This window comes from Dama dama, chromosome 30 (assembly GCF_033118175.1).
Source record: "Dama dama isolate Ldn47 chromosome 30, ASM3311817v1, whole genome shotgun sequence".
NCBI classification, from domain to species: domain Eukaryota; kingdom Metazoa; phylum Chordata; class Mammalia; order Artiodactyla; family Cervidae; genus Dama; species Dama dama.
Window position 1 is genome coordinate 15,845,861 of NC_083710.1, and position 16,423 is coordinate 15,862,283.

At 39.8% G+C, this 16,423-nt stretch overlaps 1 protein-coding gene across 1 annotated transcript in view; it reads right to left on the minus strand.

Moving 5' to 3' along the window:
* Positions 1 to 16,423, minus strand: part of VWA8 (von Willebrand factor A domain containing 8) — a 367,266-nt gene that overhangs the window by 129,713 nt on the left and 221,130 nt on the right. Inside the window, exons 31-35 of the mRNA XM_061133632.1 lie at positions 15,956 to 16,020; positions 15,210 to 15,335; positions 13,596 to 13,705; positions 12,823 to 12,977; positions 6,167 to 6,362 (exon numbers count right to left, since the gene is read on the minus strand). Coding sequence (XP_060989615.1) covers positions 6,167 to 6,362; positions 12,823 to 12,977; positions 13,596 to 13,705; positions 15,210 to 15,335; positions 15,956 to 16,020 — 652 coding nt within the window. The remainder of the gene's footprint in view (positions 1 to 6,166; positions 6,363 to 12,822; positions 12,978 to 13,595; positions 13,706 to 15,209; positions 15,336 to 15,955; positions 16,021 to 16,423) is intronic.

Here is a 16,423-nt window from a genome sequence, read left to right on the forward strand (position 1 = left end):
CTCAAAGAAAACAGGAAATTTGGGCCTTTCACCAAAATGGGAGAAAATGTTTGGAAAACATGTATCCGATACAGTGGACTTGTATCTAGACTATATAAGTCCAAATACTCAAAAAATCATTAAAAAGAAAGCAAGTAACCCAGTTCAGAAAGTGGGCAAAGGATCTGAAGAGACATTTCACTAAGAAGACAGACATGAAAAGATACTCAACATCATGTAGGACTAGGGAAAATGCAGATTAAAACCACAATGAGATATTCAGCAATAAAAAGGAACGAACAACTGGTACTTACAACATAAATGATTCGCAAACATATAATATTAAGTGAAAGAAACCAGACTCAAAGTGCCATGTGACTCCATTTATGTGACATTCTGAAAAACGCAAGTGAATAAGGGCAGAAAACCAGATCAGTGAGGGGCTGGGGGTAGGGCTTGATGGCAGAGTGGCCTAGGGGAGGTTCAGGGGAGATGGGACTATTCACAGTCAGTCATGGTGATGGCTACACAACTGGATGTGTTTGTCAAGCTCATAGCACTATACACCAAAAACAGTGAGTTTTACTGTATGTAAACTGGACCTCACATCACCAGATGGTCAACACTGAAATCAGACTGATTGTATTCTTTGCAGCCAAAGATGGAAAAGCTCTATACAGTCAACAAAAACAAGACTGGGAGCTGACTGTGGCTCAGATCATGAACTCCTTATTGCTAAATACAGACTTAAATTGAAGAAAGTAGGGAAAATCACTAGACTTTTCAGGTATGACCTAAATCAAATCCCTTACATATACAGTAGAAGTGAGTAACAGATTCAAGGGATTAGATCTGATAGACAGAGTGCCTGAAGAACTATGGATGGAGGTTCAGGACATTGTATGGGAGACAGTGAACAAGACCATCCCTATGAAAAAGAAATGCAAAAGGGCAAAATGGCTGTCTGAGGAGGCCTTACAAAAAGCTGAGAAAAGAAGAGAAGCCAAAAGCAAAGGAGAAAAGGAAAGATATTCCCATTTGAATGTAGAGTTCCAAAGAATAGCAAGGAGAGATAAGAAAGCCTTCCTCAGCGATCAATGCAAAGCAATAGAGGAAAACAACAGAATGGGAAAGACTAGATATCTCTTCAAGAAAATTAGAGATACCAAGGGAACACTTCATGCAAAGATGGGCACAATAAAGAACAGAAATGGTATGGACCTAATAGAAGCAGGAGATATTAAGAAGAGGTGGCAAGAATACACAGAAGAACTGTACAAAAAAGATCTTCACAACCCAGATAATCACGATGGTATGATCACTCACCTAGAGCCAGATATCCTGGAATGCGAAGTCAAGTGGGCCTTAGGAAGCATCGCTATGAACAAAGCTAGTGGAGGTGATGGAATTCCAGCTGAGCTATTTCAACTCCTGAAAGATGATGCTATGGAAGTGCTGCACTCAATATGCCAGCAAATGTGGAAAACTCAGCAGTGGCCACAGGACGAGAAAAGGTCAATTTTCATTCCAAACCCAAACAAAGGCAATACCAAAGAATGTTCAGTTGCACTCATCTCACAGGCTAGCAAAGTCATGCTCAAAATTCTCTAAGCCAGGCTTCAACAGTATGTGATGTTCAAGCTGGTTTTAGAAAAGGCAGAGGAACCAGAGTTCAAATTGCCAAATCTGTTGGATCATCAAAAAAGCAAGAGAGTTCCAGAAAACCATTTACTTCTGCTTTATTGATTATGCCACAGTTTGATCACAAAAAACTGGAAAATTCTTCAAGAGATGGAATGCCAGACACCTGATCTTCCTCCTGAGAAATCTGTATGCAGGTCAAGAAGCAAGAGTTAGAACTGGACATGGAACAACAGACTGGTTCCAAATTGGGAAAGGAGTACATCAAGGCTGTATATTGTCACCTTGCTTATTTAACTTATATGCAGAGTACATGATGAGAAATGCTGGGCTGGATGAAGCACAAGCTGGAATCAAGACTGCCAGGAGAAACATCAATAACCTCAGATATGCAGATGACACCACCCTCATGACAGAAAGTGAAGAACTAAAGAGCCTCTTAGTGAAAGTGAAAGAGGAGAGTGAAAAAGTTGGCTTAACACTCAACATTCAGAAAACTGAGATCATGGCACCTGGTCCCATCACTTCATGGCAAATAGATGGGGAAACAATGGAAAGAGAGAGAGACTTTATTTTCTTGGGCTCCAAAATCACTGTAGATGGTCACTGCAGCCATGAAATTAAAAGACTATTGTTCCTTAGAAGAAACGCTATGACCAACCTAGACAGCATGTGGCAGAAAGTGAAGAAGAACTAAAGAGCCTCTTGATGAAAGTGAAAGAGGAGAGTGAAAAAGTTGGCTTAAAGTTCAATAGTCAGAAAACTAAAATCATGGCATCCGGTCCCATCACTTCATGAAAAATAGATGGGGAAACAGTGGAAACAGTGGCTGACTTTATTTTTTTGGACTCCAAAAATCACTGCAGATGGTGACTGCAGTCATGCAATTAAAAGATGCTTACTCCTTGGAAGGAAAGTTATGACCAACCTATACAGCATTTTAAAAAGCAGAGACATTACTTTGCTAACAAAGGTCCATCTAGTCAAGGCTACGGTTTTTCCAGTGGTCATGCATGGATGTGAGAGTTGGACTATAAAGAAAGCTGAGGGCTGAAGAATTGATGCTTTTGAACTGTGGTGTTGGAGAAGACTCTTGAGAGTCCCTTGGACTGCAAGGAAATCCAATCAGTCCATCCTAAAGGAAATCAGTCCTGAATATTCACTGGAAGGACTGATGCTGAAGCTGAAACTCCAAATACTTTGGCCACCTGATGTGAAGAACTGACTCATTGGAAAAGACCCTGATGCTGGGAAAGATTGAAAGCAGGAGGAGAAGGGGAAGACACAGAATGAGATGAGATCGTTGGATGGCATCACCAACTCTATGGACATGACTTTGAGCAAGCTCCGGGAGTTGGTGATAGACAGGAAAGCCTAGCATGTTGCAGTCTATGGGGTCGCAAAGAGTCAGACACAACTGAGCGACTGAACTGATTGATCTGAAACTGGACCTTAATAAGAACAAATGAGAACAATAAAATACTTTAAAAACAACACTTTTTTTGATGTGTGGAGAATGGGGGCAGGGCAAGGGAAGAAGGAAGAGGGAATCTGATCTTCAGGCTACTGCAGTGTTATAGTGCAAAACGGTGGTGACTTTGGATTTTGGCAACAGAACTGTAGACGAGGGGGCTGAATATAAGATCAGCTTCCCTTGTGGCTCAGCTATTAAAGAATCTGCCTGCAATGTGGGAGACCTGGGTTCGACCCCTGGGTTGGGGAAATCCCCTGGAAAAGGGAAAGGCTACCCATTCCAGTGTTCTGGCCTGGAGAATGCCATGGACTGTATATAGTCCATGGGGTCGAAAGGGTCAGACAGGACTGAGTGACTTTCACTTTCACTTTAAAGGTTGTATCAAAAATAAACTCAAAATGGATTAAAGATCTAAATGTAAGACCAGGAACTATAAAACTCCTAGAGGAGAACATAGGCAAAACACTCTCTGACATAAATCACAGCAGGATCCTCTATAACCCACCTCCCAGAATATTGGAAATAAAAGCAAAAATAAACAAATGGGACCAAGTTAAACTTAAAAGCTTTTGCACAACAAACGAAACTATAAGCAAGGTGAAAAGACAGCCCTCAGACTGGGAGAAAATAATAGCAAACAAAGCAACAGACAAAGGATTAATCTCAAAAATATACAGGCAAGTCCTGCAGCTCAATTCCAGAAAAATAAATGACCCAATCAAAAAATGGGCCAAAGAACTAAACAGACAATTCGCCAAAGAAGACATACAGATGGCTAACAAACACATGAAAAGATGCTCAATATCACTCATTATCAGAGAAATGCAAATCAAAACCACAATGAGGTACCATTACACGCCAGTCAGGATGGCTGCTATCCAAAAGGCTACAAGCAATAAATGCTGGAGAGGGTGTGGAGAAAAGGGAACCCTCTTACACTGTTGGTGGGAATGCAAACTAGTACAGCCGCTATGGAGAACAGTGTGGAGATTCCTTAAAAAATTGGAAATAGAACTGCCATATGACCCAGCAATCCCACTTCTGGGCATACACACCGAGGAAACCAGATCTGAGAGAGACACGTGCACCCCAATGTTCATCGCAGCACTGTTTATAATAGCCAGGACATGGAAGCAACCTAGATGCCCACCAGCAGATGAATGGATAAGGAAGCTGTGGTACATATACACCATGGAATATTACTCAGCCGTTAAAAAGAATTCATTTGAATCAGTTCTAATGAGATGGATGAAACTGGAGTCCATTATACAGAGTGAAGTAAGCCAGAAAGATAAAGACCAATACAGTATACTAACACATATATATGGAATTTAGAAAGATGGTAACAATAACCCTATATGCAAAACAGAAAAAGAGACACAGATGTACAGAACAGACTTCTGGACTCTGAGGGAGAAGGCGAGGGTGGGATGTTTAGACAGAACAGCATCGAAACATGTGTATTATCTAGGGTGAAACAGATCATCAGCCCAGGTTGGATGCATGAGACAAGTGCTCGGGCCTGGTGCACTGGGAAGACCCAGAGGGATTGGGTGGAGAGGGAGGTGGGAGGGGGGATCGGAATGGGGAACACATGTAAATCCATGGCTGATTCATGTCAATGTATGACAAAACCCACTACAATATTGTAAAGTAATTAGCCTCCAACTAATACAAATAAATGGAAAAAAAAAAAAGAGATGGCAACTGATGATGGAATGAATGTGGAGGACGAGGGAGAAGAATCAGGGCCGGTCCCCGGGTGTCTGGGTGGATGAGCTGCGCTGAGTTTTGGTGCAGAATTCCTTGTCATTCCGGGGCACTCTGTCATGCCTCTGTATGTTCATGCGGACTTCTCTCTTTCAGGAACAGCTGCTTCATTGACTCCCTCCCATTCATCTGTCAAGAATCAGCTCAGAATCGCAAGCTTGGGTGGTAAGCCTCTCCTTTGTGTTTGTAGATCACCTTGTGAATATTCCTACTGCACTGTGAAGCCACTGTCAGTGTGTTAATAAAAAACATTCTAAGGAAATGGCAATTTATTTGGAAGGAGCTAATTGTAACATTACCACATAACCAGGACTTTTTGAACACAGTAATAGACAGATTATCACAGCAGGTTTATTATTATATTTATGAAGTCCACACTAATATAATGAATGTAAACACCAGACAACATATTACTGCCACTAGGATGCAAATAAAAGTCAGCAGCTCAATGAGCAACCATTTTCATAACTGTCCTTTACAGGGAAAGCCAGTGTCGTTCACTGAGAACAGCTATGGCCTTAGGTTGGAAGACGCTGGTGTAAATCTGGGCTCTGCTGTCCACTGATGGGATGACCCTCAGCAACTGATTTTACCTCTCTGTATCAGTTTCTCGGCATATGAATTTGAGAGTACATAATGAAATAACTGGACTTTGAAGATTAAATGAATTTGTATGAGGGAAAGTGACCAGCGCGGGAGCTGGCACGTGTTACGCAGTAATAAACGCAGGTTGACTTTGGGAGCACTGGGACGTGAATAAGACTGGCCTTTAGTCACAGGAGTTCAGCACAAAAGTCAGGCCCTATGTTCTATGCCTCATGTGTGTGCTCAGTCACTTCCGTCGTGTCTGACGCTTTCTGACCCTACGCTCTGTAGCCCGCCAGGCTCCTCTGGGATTCTCCAGGCAAGAATACTGAAGTGGGTTGCCATGCCCTCCTCCAGGGGATCTTCCAGACCCAGGAATCCAACCCATGCCTCTTATACGTCCTGCAGTGGCAGGTGGCTTCCTCACCACTAGCACCACCTTTCTACGCCTTATGTTCTGACAATTCTTAAGTCTCCGTGAAAACCTGTTCTAAGGAAGGTTACTGCATAGACTGCGGTGCAAATGAGTTCTCACAGCAGAGGCACAATCATGCGCTGTAACAAGTTTAAACGTTCTGAGCGCATGTAAGCCTTTTTAGCTACTAAACTGTTAGAACTATTCGTAAGTATAGAAAGATAATGATAAGTTAAACGTTCCCATCAAAACCAACCTACCATTAACTGCCATGATAAATTAGGAATTGTTAAATCTCTTACCTTTTGGGTAGATGTCTTTTAGAGGGACTTCTCCTGGGGGCAAAATCCTGACTATCTGATTAGTATCCAAGAGAGTCACACAATTGCTCTGTTTTGCGGTTCCACTTTTCTTCTTTCCTCCATAGAATGTTGTATCAGTGACTCTTGATTTACTCAAAGATGATGGCCTTTTCCAAGAATAAACTTCACTAGGTGACTAAAAGGAAAAAGAGAGATTCAAGTACTGAAGTACTATAAACTACACTCATAACTTTTACAGTGCAGTCCTTTAAACAGATGCCAGTGGTAAACTTATATTTCACAAATATAAGAAAATCAAATTATTCTTTAACCTTTCTTAATGCAGAAGATAGTTCCTTTATTGATAATCATAATTTTCAGACAAGTGTAAAGTATACAACATATTTTTTATTTTGAAATGAATTATAACTAAAACGAGGGAATATAACAGTATAGTTGGGCTTCCCAGGTGGCCTTACTGGTAAAGAAGCTGCCTGACAACACAGGCAACATAAGAGACCTGGATTCTATCCTCAGGTCGGGAAGATTAGCAGGAAGAGGGCATGACAACCCACCTCAGTATCCTTGCCTGGAGAATCCCATGGACAGAGGAGCCTGGTGGGCTACAGTCCATAAGGTTGCAAAGAGTTGGACATGACTGAAGAGACTTAGCACAACAGTATCAGTTCAGTTCAGTTGTTCAGTCGTGTCTGACTCTTTGCTACCCCATGGACTGCAGCACACCAGGCGTCCCTGTCCATCACCAGCTCCCGGAGTTGCTTCAATTCATGTTCATCGAGTCAGTGATGCCATCCAACCATCTCATCCTCTGTCGTCCCCTTCTCTTCCTGCCTTTAATCTTTCCCAGCATCAGGGTCTTTTCCAATGAGTCAGTTCTTTGCATGAGATGGCCAAAGTACTGGAGTTTCAGCTTCAACATCAGTCCTTCCAATGAATATTTAGGACTGATTTCCTTTAGGATGGACTGGTTGGATCTCCTTGCAGTCCAAGGGACTCTCAAGAGTCTTCTCCAACACGACAGTTCAAAAGCATCAATTCTTCAGCGCTCAGCTTTCTTTATAGTCCAACTCTCACATCCATACATGACCATTGTAAAAACCATAGCCTTGACTAGACGGACTTTTGTTGGCAAAGTAATGTCTCTGCTTTTTAATATGCTGTCTAGGTCGGTCATAACTTTTCTTCCAAAGAGCAAGCATCTTTTAATTTCATGGCTGCAGTTACCATCTGCAGTGATTTTGGAGCCCAAGAAAATAGAGTCTCTCATTGTTTCCATTGTTTCCCCATCTATTTGCCATGAAGTGATAGGACTGGATGAGATGATCTTACTTTTTGAATGTTGAGTATTAAGCCAACTTTTTCACTGTCCTCTTTCACTTTCATCAAGAGGCTCTTTAGTTCTTCATTTTCTGCCATAAGGGTGGTGTCATCTGCATATCTGAGGTTATTGATGTTTCTCCCGGCAATCTGGATTTCAGCATGTACTTCATCAAGCCCGGCATTCTGCATGATGTACTCTGCATATAAGTTAAATAAGCAGGGTGACAATACACGGCCTTGATGTACTCCTTTCCCAATTTGTAACCAGTCTGTTGTTCCATGTCCAATTCTTATTCTTGTTTCTTGATCTGCATACAGATTTCTCAGGAGGCAGGTAAGGTGGTCTGGTATTCCCATCTCTTTTAGAATTTTCCATAGTTTTTTGTGATCAAACTGTGGTGTAGTCAATAAAGCAGAGGTAGATGTTTTTCTGGAACTCTGTCACTTTTTCGACGAACTAACGGATGTTGGCAATTTGATCTCTGGTTCCACTGCCTTTTCTAAATCCAGCTTGAACATCTGGAAGTTCATGGTTTACATACTGTGGAAAATTCTCCTGGCTTGGAGAATTTTGAGCATGACTTTGCTAGCGTGTGAGATGAGCGCAACTGTGCGGTAGTTTGAGCATTCTTTGACATTGCGTTTCTTTTGGACTGGAATGAAAACTGACCTCTTCCAGTCCTGTGGCCACTGCTGAGTTTTCCAAATTTGCTGGCATATTGAGTGCAGCACTTTCACAGCATCATCTTTTAGGATTTGAAATAGCTCAACTGGAATTTCATTGCCTCCACTAGCTTTGTTCACAGTGACGCTTCCTAAGGCCCACTTGACTTCGCATTCCAGGATGTCTGGCTCTAGGTGAGTGATCACACCATCGTGGTTATCTGGGTCATGAAGATCTTTTTTGTATAGTTCTTCTGTGTATTCTTGCCACCTCGTCTTAATATCTCCTGCTTCTATTAGGTCCATACCATTTCTGTTCTTTATTGTGCCCATCTTTGCATGAAATGTTCCTTTCGTATCTCTAATTTTCTTGAAGAGATCTCTAGTCTTTCCCATTCTGTTGTTTTCCTCTATTGCTTTGCATTGATCGATGAGGAAGGCCTTCTTATCTCTCCTTGCTATTCTTTGAAACTCTGCATTCAAATGGGTATCTCTTTCCTTTTCTCCTTTGTGTTTTGCTTCTGTTCTTTTCTCAGCTTTTTGTAAGGCCTCCTGAGACAACCATTTTGCCTTGCACTTCTTTTCCATGGGGATGGCCTTGATCACTGCCTCGTGTACAATGTCCTGAACCTCCATCCATAGTTCTTCAGGCACTCTGTCAGATCTAATGTCTTGAATCTTTTTGTCACTATTTGTCACTTTGGCACAACAGTATAGTTAATTTAAATAACTACAAGTAAATAAATAACTATTTTAAATGGAAAATGCTGAGTGCACCCACTATCTGGCATAAGGAAGAGTATTACCAGTATTTCTCAAGCCCCTTGGAGGCCCCCTTCCCAATCATGTCTCTTTCATCTCTCCTAGACATTAACACTTCTGGAATTTTTTATTACTTTTTTCTCTTGCTTCACTTAATTTTTTTTTCAAAACATATCTATTTATCTGGCTGTGTCAGGTCTTATTGTCCCACTCGGGATCCTTTGCTGTTGTGAAAGGACTCTCTAGTTGTGCATGGGCTCAAGAGCTCATGAGCTCAATAGTTCTAAGGCATGTGGGATCTTAATTCCCCGACCAGGGCTCGAACCCTCATCCACTACAATGCAAGGCAGGTCTTAATCACTGGGCCACCAGGCAAGTCCCTCTTGCTTTACTTTAAATTTTTTACCATATATATTTATCCTTCTGTAGTCTAAAATCAAAGATATTCTCCTATGCATTTGCTAAACATTTTGAGTTTTTTCCTTCACTTTTAATTCCTTAATCCCTAAGGAAATATTTTTGTAAGTCGTATGAGGCTGTGACCCATGCTCATCTTTTTTTGCCCATGGAGAGTAACTGTCCAAATTCATTAACCTTTGCCCACTGATAAGCATTGGTATCAGAAATCAGTTCCATGTATGTATGGATCCATCTGTTTCTAGGCATTGCATTCTGTTCTACTGTATATTTTTCTACTCCTATGGCCAATACTACATGGTCTTAGTTATTAAGGTTCTATAATAAGCCTTGAAATTTAGTAGGGCAATACCTCTGCCTTTTATTCTGGTTCCTCTTCAGAAAGGTCTTATGTTTGCCCTTTCTCTTCCATAAAACTGTGACAGTTGATTTGCACTGCATCCTTGTCAGTACTTGGTACGTCCTGGCCCTTACTCCCTCAGTGATGTCTGACTCTTTGCGACCCCATAGACTGTAGACCACCAGGCTCCTCTGTCTACATATTCTCCAGGCAAGAATACTGGAGTGGGTTGCTATTTCCTTCTCCAGGGGATCTTCCCAATCCAGGGATCCAACTCGCATTTCTAGCGTCTCCTGCATTGGCAGGCGGATTCTTTATCACTGATTTAGTGGGACTAATTAACCACTGAGTTAGTGGGACTTTTTTATGGATAATACTTGGTATTGTGGGTATTAATTTTTTTTTTAATTTTAGCTATTCTAATAGGCAGTAGGGTAGTAGTACTATCTCATCATGGTTTTAATTTGCATTTCCCTAATGACTAATGAACATCTTTTTATATACTCAATTACCATCCATTTATCCTATGTAGTAAAGAGTCTGTTCAAGTCTTGCCCATTTTTTAAAAAACACATTTACTTCCAATTTTATTTTTATATCTACTTAAATACATTGAAAACCATGAGTCCACTCAGATACATCCAATTCCTAACCAACCACTACAGGACTCATACTAGTTTTCTTTCCTGCTGCATCTGTAACTCCCTTCTCCAACAGTGAGAAACCTAAACTTCATTACCTTTAATATACTTACTTTTTTGCTCAGTTCCACTGTATAAGACTCAGCTCCTATCTCCACCACTAACTTCCTCTTCCAGGCAAATGTCCCCCGCACTCTGCTTGGTCCTTATATCCCTCACTGAGCTATGTTCATGCATCAGTGAAGTCTTCGCCTTACTGGGGCCCCCGCATTCCACACTAGCCTGCCCCTTCATGGTGATGCCATCTTCATCCTGGCTGGACCTGATTCCCATCATCAATTGTCCCTCCCTCCCCAACTATAGATATCTTTTTCACCTGCTCAAGTTCTGACCTCTGATACCTCACACAGGTCCTCTCTTTGCTCATTTTTTATACTAGATTATTTGTTTTGTCACTCTTAAGTTTTAAGAAATCTTTATGTATTTTGGATACAAGTCCTTTGTTGGATATGTGATTTGCCATTATTTTCTCCCAGCCTGTAGATAGTTTTTTACCTCTCTTTGCAGTGTCTTCTTACAGAGTGGAAGCTTTTAATTTTGATGAAATTCAATTTATTAAAATTTTTTAATGGGTCATGTCTAAGATGCTCAGTACAATGTTTAGTAGAAGTGGTGGTAATGGGTATCCTTGTCTTACTCTTGATCTTAAAAGGAATGCTTTTAACATTTCACTTTTGAGGATTCACTATGACACTTGCTATAGATTTTTGTGGCCATTTGGTAGTTGGATAAGAAAATTATAATAAGTTTAAAATAATTCAGGTGCCTCTGATAATGCTGTAAAATGTTAATAAGAGACGACATAACATAACATAACATATCCTTTTGTTGATAGTTTTATGAAGAATCAAACGAAAATCACATAAAGGCAGAAAGATACTGTGGTATAAAAAGACATGAATTTGAGGGCCAGTCATTCTTGAGCTCAAATCACAGCTTCCTTACTCAGTATCTTTGTGGCCTGGGGGAAGAGATCCTGTCTGTTTTTATTTCATCATCTATAAAACCTTATGGAATTGTCATAAAAATTAATTATCACGTATGAAAGGGTTTAGAATAGTGCAATGCCTGGCTTGTATTGGGGTCTAAAAAATATGACTGCTCTCATAAAATGCTGAAAGGTTGTCTAACTGACTCTAATCCTTCATTAAACAAAAATTCATGAACATCTCCTATATGGTGGGTACTAAATACAGGGAATGGAGCTTTTAATTTAACAAGGTCTCTAGCCTATAATTTACAAAGGATTTCTAGAGGGTCAATACAAACATTGCCTTATACTCAGCTTTCTTACCTTTTTACAGTGACATTATATTTCTATGTCAATTTCTTCAATCAAAAGATCAATTTTTTAAAAACAGTTCCACCTTCAGAAAAGCAGATCCAGTATTTTCTCTACTGACCCCAGCAGGCATTTGTAGCAAGCATACTAAACACAACTCTTCATTTAATCAAGTCTGCTGTATTCCAACAACATGTTTCATTTTCAGTTATATAATCCACAGCAAATGTTTTTTGCTTGATAATTAGGCAGACATATGGCAAAGTCCTAAGCCACATATTATCCACTGGATTTTGGGTTTCAAAAGTCTTAAACCCTGAAGTACTCATCATTCATTAATCACATTAAAATTTTGAGATATGTGAGACTGGTGTACTATTAAGCAGAGCCAATATTTTATCTTTAAGTGATTCTATCACTCCACCTAAAAGCTACAAAGAAAATTATGGAAAATTAAATATTTAATCAAAACACACAGAGCTACATCTAAGGTTATTAGATAGCAACTTGGACTGAAATAACCTTTCTATTTTATCTTTTCACATTTCCATCAGGGGAAGATGATGCCTGTTTTACTTGAAGTCAATTACAAACAGCCCCTTCTTTACAGATAATAGTTAATAATAGCAGAAGGATCCACTGAAAAGCAAAGTAAATTGAGACTACCAGCATGTATAGTATAACATGGATGCTGCAAAGATATAAATCAGAGCAAAACTCAGTGGAAAGTTAATGGTATTCATGAGTGTTGAAAAATTTCATCTACAGTAATGAGGTTCAACATATTTCGCCCTAAAAGTTCTAGAAGAAATGTTATCTCGTTAGTCTCAAATTGTCCCTCTTGACAGGATATGAAGTGACTGTCAGTAGGTTACATATATATCTGCCCCATGAACTATCATGTATGAAGAATATTAGTTTTCCTTTACAAAATTATATAGTTGCATTACACTTGAAATGTTAATTTTTAAAAAGCAATGAACCCATATAGAATGCATTTTTAAATGACTGGTCTAGAAAATGAATGTTGATCTGAAATGTTTACCAAAAAATCATTACACTTTTAATTACCCTCAAATAGGCTTATAAAGCTTAGGCCAAAGTGAGGGGAAGAAATAGTTATTCAATAATTTAAAAAATTTAAGCTTACCATGAGATCTGGGAAACCAACAACAATTGTAGCATAACTATTCTTATCTGAGAGAATTCGGTTTGGAGAGTCAATCTTTTGTCCCACAGCTGAACTCAGATTTTCAGATGATAGTTGATTACTTGAAATTGTATGAGGTATGCTGTGGTCTGTTTCTGAAAAGTTTCAGAGAAACATTAAACACCATATGCCCCTAAATTGCTCCAGGAATTAATTTTTACAAGATTTCATTCTCATCAACTCAAACAGAAAAGCATAAATTAAAAAAGAGAAAATGCTTTCAATTACACTCATGGATTTTTGTCTGAGAAGACTCAGTTTTCAGATCTTGGTATCTTCTCATTTACGGAATTCAAATTTTTATTAGCAATCAACATTAATATTAACAGTACTGCAGAAAGAGGTAAGACTGACCTGGTTGGTTAGCAATGGTATATTTTAGACTCTTTTCCTTAAGTACTTTTCACACCACCCCCAAAAACTGTGATGAATAAAGTAGAAATTCTGACGTTCTGTGTTAAAAAGAAATGATGCAATCCTAAAATAGACTTGGAACCTACATATATATAAACATTCTGACTTGTCAAAAATATGCAAAGACAGAACTTAAAAGATGATGGATTCTTCCTTATTGTTTCTAGGGCAGTGACTAAGTTTTCTTTCGGTATAAAGTTAACATATGTTGATATGACTGTATTTAAACAATCCTAGAGGACAGTATGTAATCAAGCAGGCGCCCGCACAGCCGCATACATACAGAGCACGGTATTTACCTTGCATGACTCCAAACCCTGGGCTAGGAAGCTCCTCTTTCAACACATACAACTGGCAAACCCCACTGTCCTTAGATTCGATGTGTGCAGGTGTAGTTAAAAGATACTTCCTGTAAACAAACAAAACACCTAAAATGAATGAACAGTTTTTCCTTTTCTCATAACTGTGAGACCAGACTAGGAAAAATAAGAGTTTTTCCCTCCCAGGGCCTCTTTTTCATACTGTGAGTATAATTTACAGTTTTAGAGTTTTATCATGAATTTAAAAAATAGCTTCCTAATGCTGTATAAAGTTGTTATTGCTCAGCAGCTAAGTCGTGTCCGACTCTCTGTGACCCCATGGACTGAAGAATGCCAGGCTCCCGTGTCCTCCACTATCTCCTGAAGTTTGCTCAGATTCATGTCCACTGAGTCAGTGATGCGATCTGACCATCTCATCCTCTGTTGCCCCCTTCTCCTTTTGCCTCTACAAAAAGGAGTGCATAATAACAATGCAGTCATAAATGTGAACTAAAAACCTAATGCTTCCTATAAGAGGAAAGTCTAGTAGAAAAAAAAAAAAAGAAAATTAAAAAAGCAACTTGAAAGAGACACTCCATACCATCATGGAGCCTGCTGTTAATATGACTGATCGGCCAGTAAGAGGGAACCCAGCCTCAGATTTGTGACCAGGTACCACCTTCCCTGTTGGCTCAGCAGTAAAGATCTGCCTGCAATGCAGGAGACAAGGATTTGAGCTCTGGGACAGGAAGATCCCCTGGAGAAGGAAATGCCAGCCCACTCCAGCATTCTTGCCTGGGAAATCCCATGGACGGAGGAGCCTGGGCGGGCTGCAGTCCACGGGGTCACAAAGAGTGGGACACGACTTAGTGACTAAGCAACAAGAAGGGACAGAAGCCCTCACTGCTGCAATTCCCTTGGTTTACTTATTTGTATAATTGCCAAAATAGGGATGTATAAATAGCCAGGAGTCTTCTGCATCAGGACACTTCTGCTTGTCAGCAGAGGAGCAGAGAACCGGCATGGAGCCAGGAGAAGGGATGCATGAGGGAGCAGACCTCAAAACTTACTGTGCACCCTAGTTATGCCAAGTGCACAGAAAGTCCTTCCATCAAGGAGTGTACAGTCCAATGGAGGAGGCGACACAAAACATAAACACAACCAAGTAAGAGCACCCAAGATGAAGCGAAGAAACTTCTCAGGGGCGCAATCTGTGAAGTCCCAAAAATCAACGGCATTTGGACGGAGACTGTGGCCCTTTGAAGAAAGGATGATCGGAAAATCTGTTTTGAAGTACTGGCAAGAATACAGAGAATACAGTGAAATGCTCGGTGTGCTAATAGGAAGAAGCCCAAAGAAAGATGGATCAATATAAAATATTGTAAAAGTCATTATGTTTTTACTGTTAATTTCAAGGTCATCATCTGAAACACTTTTATAATTACACTATGAAGCGACATTTAAGTGACATTAAAATGTTCCCCTCCCCTCTTCTTCAAAGTTTCACCTGCCAAATACAGAAACGTTAAAAGACAGACACAGGAAGAAAGAGCTACATATAAGGATGCTGGAAAGCTGAGCACACTCCATGAGGTGCTATGGAGATCTACCCACTGATTTGTTTTATTCTCCACCAGAAGCCATTTGTCTTCTGCTACGAGAAAAACCGTCTGGAGGTTGATGGGAAGTGAGATGGTGTGAGTTCGCCCTTCTAGAACATCCAGCACAGACAGGGTGTTCCTGAAAAAAAGAAAAGAAAAAGAAAACTCTGTGAAAGGAAGTGGTGAGGATATTGGCTGAGTAACCATAGCATAATCATGATATATTACACAACCCTAAAAACAATATTTTTAAGACTAGATGATAACAGAAAAATGTTATTGAGAAAACAGAGATATAAAACACTAAACTATGCAAGGGCTTGCGTAAGATTTAAAAATGGGAAGTGACATCCACTATGTTAGTAGTGGTTGAGTATGTAATTATGAGCACTGTTTTTTTATGTGTGTTTTTCAACGTTCTGCAATGTGGGACAAGGTACTTTTAGAATAAAATAATACTAACTTGGTTACATTAGTTTACAATAAGCCAGAGTAAAGCACCCGGCTGCCAATGCAGGAGACATAGAGACACAGGTTCGATCCCTGGGTCAGGAAGATCCCCCGGAGAAGGAAAAGGCAACCCACTCCAGTATTCTTTCCTGGGAAATCCCATGGACAGAGGAGCCTGGCGGGTCACGGTCCACGGGGTCGCACAAGGTCAGACACGACTGAAGCAGCTTAGCACAATGAAATTAAAGGAGGAAAGAGCATGGACAGAACAACAATCCCAGTTTAAATCTTCTACAGCAAAAAGCTCACCCTTTTTCTTTGTAGAACACTAGCCAGTTTTTGTGTGAAAACTCTTTACACATTTTGTAAGTTTCCTAAAGACAAGAAAAAACAAAATATTCACGTTAACTGTGTTGGATGCAGTCACGTCTCTTCAGCTGCTTTTCCTTAAATTAAGTTCTTCAACGTGTAAAACATAATTCTCTGAGAAGCTACCCCTCTTCATCCGTTCCAAGACTCTTACGGTAACATGGATTAAAATATATTTTAAAATTCACTGTGAACTATGTACTAAAACATTTTTAGGATAATATTTAAAAAAATAATGCCAAATGCTGGTTAGAAATAAACATGCTATCTGGTGATTAACTGTGATGTTTGTACTATAGCATCAATACATAGGAAATACTTTGTTTCTTAGAGTTGGATCTATCTATGACATTTAAAATATCTAAAATATCTCTTTTTTTCATGACCTTTTAAGACCTATAAGCATGC